The 6,123-nt window shown below is 49.8% G+C and overlaps 4 protein-coding genes across 4 annotated transcripts; all 4 read right to left on the reverse strand.

The window, feature by feature from the left end:
• Positions 1–306: 306 nt before the first annotated feature.
• Positions 307–1,085, reverse strand: LOC137633828 (uncharacterized). The gene is made up of 2 exons (XM_068366070.1): positions 645–1,085; positions 307–543 (listed from the first exon to the last, which is right to left on the reverse strand). Exons 1-2 carry the CDS (start codon positions 1,083–1,085, stop codon positions 307–309), a joined length of 678 nt encoding a protein of 225 aa, XP_068222171.1.
• Positions 1,086–1,099: 14 nt separating this feature from the next.
• LOC137633829 (uncharacterized) lies at positions 1,100–2,182 on the reverse strand. Its single transcript, XM_068366071.1, has one exon. The coding sequence runs from the start codon at positions 2,180–2,182 to the stop codon at positions 1,100–1,102; it is 1,083 nt and encodes a 360-aa protein (XP_068222172.1).
• A 116-nt stretch (positions 2,183–2,298) lies between these two features.
• Positions 2,299–2,655, reverse strand: LOC137633831 (uncharacterized). The gene has a single exon (XM_068366072.1). It carries the CDS (start codon positions 2,653–2,655, stop codon positions 2,299–2,301), a length of 357 nt encoding a protein of 118 aa, XP_068222173.1.
• LOC137633832 (uncharacterized) lies at positions 2,652–5,891 on the reverse strand. The gene has a single exon (XM_068366073.1). The coding sequence runs from the start codon at positions 5,889–5,891 to the stop codon at positions 2,652–2,654; it is 3,240 nt and encodes a 1,079-aa protein (XP_068222174.1).
• Positions 5,892–6,123: the final 232 nt, after the last annotated feature.

Consider the following 6,123-nt stretch of genomic DNA (forward strand, 5'->3'; position numbering starts at 1 on the left):
CCATCGCTATGCCCATATAAGGTTATGTTTTCGGCGCTTAGAGTTGGTCCTGGAGAACGTAATAAGGAAAACTAAATCAATCCTCATAACAAACAAAGAACACAAAAAAAATTCTTGGAAATACGTCATGGCGTATCTTACACTGCCCCCTATTTGGTCATGGGCTAAATATTTCCATAGATACGGCATCACTTCAGTTACTTCATTCAAATGACCTTGCTATATTTTCAACTCAAATAATAAAATTCAAAATTTACAAAATGCAGCGAGCAGCGCTCGGCGTACGCTCATTACACCTCATATACATCACTTTATATCATCGCCTTTATCATTTTCCAAGAGAAGGCACAGTTTCTGCACGGGCCTTCTGAACTCGCCGTTCTCAGTCTTGATCAAAGCTTGACGTACGCGACCGTCAGCGCTCCGAGTGACCTCCATGACTTTCCCTAGAGGCCAGCTGCCTCGGGGAAGCTGCTCGTCCAGCGTTAGAACGACGTCACCGACGTTGATGTCACTCTTTGGGACTGACCACTTCTGGCACTCCTGAAGCAGGGGGAGATACTCCTGTATCCACCTGTGCCAGAATTTGTCAGCGAGGAACTGTGCCTGTCTCCATCGCCTCTTCACATACATGTCCTTCTTGCATGTGGATGTGAAGGATCGGGTGACCCTTTCAAAGTTAGGATCATGTTAGGCGTGAGAGGGGCAGGGCAGTTCGGGTCGTCGTTGATCTTCGTCAGAGGTTGGCTACTAACAACAGCCTCCACTTCGCAGAACAGAGTGCGAAGCGTTTCATCAGTCATGACTTGTTGGAGACAGGCCGCTGTGAGGGCTCTTCGGTCGGACCTGATCAGACGCTCCCACACTCCGCCGAAGTGTGAGGCATGTGGTGGATGAAAGTTCCACTCTATGCCTTGGATCGAGAGTGTGTCTCTGATTTCTCCTTCGTTGAAGTGCTGGAGAGCTTCTCTTAGCTCTCGTTCCGTGGCCACAATGTTGGTCCCGTTGTCGGACCACATTCTCTTGATAGGCCCCCTGCGAGCGAAGAAACGCCTGATGGCGTTGACGAAGGAGTCTTGTTCCATTGTATCGATCACTTTCAGGTGGACTGCTCGCAAGGTAAGGCATGTAAAGATAGCGCCCAACGCTTCACTGTGGACCTTCCTTGCTTCACTAAGAACGGTCCGAAGCAGTCCGACCCATTGTTAGTAAAGGGGGGTTCATCTGGACAAAGCCGGTCGGATGGCAGATCAGCCATCACCTGAACTAAAGGACGACGACTTAGTCTGCGACAGACCAAGCATTCTCGAATGACAGTCTTGACTATCGCATTTCCGCGGACGATCCAGTAGTTTGTCCTCAACTGGGTCATCAGGTGGTTCTGGCCACAATGGCCGCAGGATTCGTGCGTGGCTCTCACCATAAGCTTGACCCCCAGAGAACTGCTGGGTAGGATGATCGGATGCTTGGCCGTATCTGCCAGTGTTGATTTCTGCAATCGACCACCAACGTGGAGCAATCCATCCTTGAGAAATGGTCTGAGCTTGATTAATTTACTAGACCTCTTCAGCAATCTTCCCTTCTCTGAGAGGGTGCTTAACTCTTCTTCATACTCTTGGCTTTGGGTCAGTCTCCAGATCAAATTCTCTGCGGTACGCAGCTCCGCACTCGAGAGTGAGTCGCCGCTGTATGGGCGAGCCTTCTGCATGTGGCGGATAAATCTTGTCATCCACGCGACGGACCTGACAAACTTCAACCAGGAGGAGAATCTTGTCGCTATTGATTCAATGAACGTTGGTTCTTTCTTCGTTATATCGAAGACGGGAGAAGTCTTCACTTCGGCGTCTGGATCAAGCTCTCCTCTGACAACGTCTTCAGGCATGGGTGGCCAGTGCGTTTCGTCCATCTTGAGGAAATCTGGTCCTGAAAACCACAAAGATGATTGGAGGAAGTCAGCGACGGAGAGGCCACGTGACGCGAGGTCTGCTGGGTTCGCAGTAGTATTGATGTATCTCCAAGCCATAATGTCGGATGTATCCCTAATGAGATTGACCCTATTGTCCACGAAGGTCTGATACCTCGCAGTCGGATTTCTGAGATATTTCAGTACTGACGTGCTATCAGTCCAGAAGACTGACGGGGCCAGTTTCAGATCGAGCTCAGTCTTCAGCTTTGAGTCCATCTGTGCAGCGATAGCAGCCGTCGTCAGCTCAAGACGAGGGATGGTGGTCCTTTTCAGAGGGGCGACTCTCGCCCGTCCTATGACGAGAGTGCAATGAATCTTTCCTTTGACACCAACTACACGCAAGAGACTACACCATAGCCTGTCTGACTTGCGTCTGCAAAGTGGTGCAGCTGAAGGGTGTCAACATCTCCGAAGTCTGGTGGTATGAAGGACCTTCGCAGTTGGAACTCTTCCAGTTGTGGCAACTGCGCAAGCCAGGGCTTCCATCGAACAAGTTCATCAGCAGACATCTCCTCATTCCACGAGAGCTTCCTTCGGCACATTTCTTGCAACAGGATCTTCGCGATCAAAGTGACGGGGGATAAGTAGCCCAAGGGGTCGTAGATCGATGCAACAACAGAGAGCACACCACGTCGGTTGAAAGGCTTGTCTTTAAGGACGATTCTGAACGTGAACACGTCTATGCTCATATTCCAATGGATCCCAGGGCTCGTTCAGTTGGCAGCTCATCTTTATTCAAGTCTAGGACAGCCACAGAGTCGTCTCGTTCTTCTCTGGGGATTGCTGCTAGAATTTGCTTGCTGCTGGAGGTCCATTGGTTAAGACGGAAACCTCCATCCCTGCACAGGTTGATCAGATCTCGTGTCAGTTTAATGCATTCTTCCTCATCATCCATCGCCTTGAGGAGGTTGTCGACGTAGAAGTTGCAACGTATAGAGTTAGAAGCTTCTTCGTTATACTTGCTTCCGAAGTCCAGGGCCGTTTTGCGTAAGCAGAAGTTAACGACGCTCGGCGATGATCTTGCGCCAAAGACGTGGGACGTCATTCTGAAGACTTGCAATTCTTTGCTAGCGACACCTTCTGGCCACCAGAGGTACCTCAGGCCGTCTCTGTCCTCTTCAGGTACCTTCACCTGATGGAACATCTCCTGCACGTCTGCTGTGATGGCATGTTGACCCTCTCTAAAACGCAGGAGAACACCCATCATGCTATTGGTGAGGTCGGGGCCTTGCATCAGATGTTCGTCGAGAGATGTTCCTCGGTGCCTTGCCTTCAGATCGAAGACCACTCGGTCTTTCTGTTTGACAGGATGCCTGACAGAGTGGTGCGGCATGAACCATACGCGCCCGTCCTTCCTGTCTAGCTGACTTACAGGAACCCTTTCGGCGTAGCCCTTATCAGTATATTTCTCCATCTGAGCTACGTAGGATGTCTTGTAAGCTTCTTCGTTGTCTAGTCTTCTTTTCAAGCTTCGGGCTCGTCGAATTGCCATATTCATATTATCAGGTAGAGGAGTTGAGTCCTTGAATGGCAGCTTGGCCATGTACTTTCCATGTCGATGCTGTGTCGTGTTATTCAAGGTGGCCAAGAATCTCTTATCCTCTAGGGAATCTTCCAATCTGGAGAGGGATTCCTTTTCGAAGAAATCTCTATTAAAATGACTCTGCAGTAGCTCTGTCAAGTCTTGAGGGTCAAATTTTCGATGAACATGATGCACGGGTGAGACCTCCGATGCAAACCGGTCTCCAGTAGGACCGAAAGCCACCCAACCAAGCTTGGTTAGGTAGGCGGATGGCTCATTGGCAGTGCCGTGGCGTTGCTCCAGAATGACTCGATTCAGGGTCGTGTCTAACCCGATCACTAGCTCGACCTGTTCGTGGTCAGTTGGTAAGCTTTGCAGCTCTACGTCTGCCATGTGTGGCCATCTCTTCAGCCAGTCCAAAGGCATTATGTAGTCCGTCGACACATTAATTTTGCCATTAACAAACACTTCTTTTACTCGTTCTTCCTCCTCACCTCCGTTGATGTTACCAAGGGTGAGTTGGACCACTTCTTTGCAGGCGAACGTACCGGCCTCTGTCACCATGGTCTGATTGCAAGGCCTTCCCGTTACACCTAGCCGATCTATTAGGCTCCTTGCGGCTAACGTGGGTGCGGCTCCTCCATCTATGAAGCCGACCGTAGTGCACATTCCGTTCACTATGACTGGGATAAGCTTCAACATTGTACGACCATCAGGTCGTCGGTCAGTGGACATGGCGTGTATGTGCCCCGTCGTCGCAGAAGTCCCAGCCTCTGGAACGGTTCTAGTGTTAGTTCTATCAGGTGGTGCATTGCTAGTCGTCCCGGCCTCCGCTTTAGGCTTGTCAGATGTCTTGGACACAGTTGCTCTCTTGGAGTTTGCACTGTCCCCTGGAGGGGTTTTCTTCACATAGTGCCAGAGCGTGTGATGCGTCCCCAAGCCGCACTTGCCACACGTAGATTCTTCTTCACAGGCTTCATGATTGTGCGTGACATTTAAGCATCTGAAGCAGAGTTTGGCATCCACCACAACATTCCAGCGGTCATCCAAATTGAGGCTTTGGAATCGGTGGCACGACTGAATTCCGTGCTTATTTTTCTTGCAGTATACGCAATATATCCTATTGTCGGAAGGAGAGCTGTGGTGAACAGGCAAGGCTTTCGCTTTAATCGGCTTGCTCGTGTCCTCAGGTTTGCCCTTGGATGGACGACGGTCGCACTCGTAGTACTTCAGTTCTTTAGCGACCAGTGCCTGTCTCTTCACAAAGGTGATCAGGGCTGGAAGCTTGTGTTCGTGTTCCAGGTACATAGAGACCCCTCTTACCCGAAGAGGGTGAGGGAGCTTTTCCACTATCTTTCTCATAGTTTCTTGCAGCTCAATTCTAGTGTAATTTGCACCCAGTGCTGCCTTCACCTTCTTTAGGTAAGAAGCGTAGTTCATTAAACCTTCGCTATCACCTTCTGGGATTTCCTTCCATCCGAGAAGCTGACAAATAAAAGCTTTGGTAGCATCGACTTCTCTGCCGTAGAATTCACTCAGCTGCTTCCAAGCTTCATCGTACCCAATTGTTGGTGACAGGTGCAAGCAGTGCTCAACCAGGTTTCTCGGAGGCCCATCTAGGATATGATACAAGTGGTTCAGCCTGCGCTCGGGGTCCGAGGTATTGTTCTCAATGTGCCATTTGAAGGACATCTTGAACCAATTAAATTTGGTGAAGTCGCCTCCAAAGCGCTCAAGTTTAGTAGGTGGTAACAGCGTTGTCCGCGACAACTCATTGCTGCTAGCAAGAGTGCATTCGAGTGCCTTAAGCACTTGAGAGTTGTTGGTCGAGGGGTCAGTAACAGAGGGCTCAAATGTGGCCTGTCGTGGTGCGAAAGGAGTTGAGGTGGGATCCCATGGCCGTAAGTGGACTTCCATGGGTGTAGAATGGCATTCTGGTCCTCTTGTATGTTCTACAGGGTCCAATGTCCGCATAGCACTTGGGTCATTCTCGTGGTGGTGGGTGACACTTAGCCTCCATTGATTGATCCTAGACTCATGTTCAGTCTCCACGACCTTTACACTGGGAACTCTCACGCTTCCGGCATGTGAAGACACTTCCGAACCACATTGCGACTCTCCTGCCTCCGATCTAATTTCGTATTCAAGTTGCTGTCTCTGAACCTTGAGCTCGACCTCCAGCAATGCAGCGTCCGCTAGCCCTCTTGCGGCCCGATCCTCGGCATCTCTCTGAGCAGCGAGTTCATCAGCTTCAGCTTTCTTCTTGGCTGCACATTCTTCCGCTTCTAAGCGTGCCTTCAGTTGAACCTTGGCTGAGTTAGCTTGCGCTTTTAACAGCTTTCGGCGTACCTCGCTTGTGTCGCTCTTGGATGACGTTCTTGATTTTAATGATCTCTCCGACATGATGACGATGTTCCCAGCTCGGCGTCAACGTCTGAGAAAGATTCACTTCTTGATAGTCAGGTTACAATCAGTCATCTGAGACCCACTTTGTGTAAAGATCTAAAACTGTAGAACACCGGAGAGGGGTTCACTCTCTCGGCTAAAGTTCTAAGTTATTGGCGTGTAGGTCTTGAAACTCACGTCTTTTATAATTAGATATATTGAAGAGTACAATTTGTATATCGGACGAGGT

This window comes from Palaemon carinicauda, chromosome 43 (assembly GCF_036898095.1).
Source record: "Palaemon carinicauda isolate YSFRI2023 chromosome 43, ASM3689809v2, whole genome shotgun sequence".
In the NCBI taxonomy this organism is placed as follows: Eukaryota; Metazoa; Arthropoda; class Malacostraca; order Decapoda; family Palaemonidae; genus Palaemon; species Palaemon carinicauda.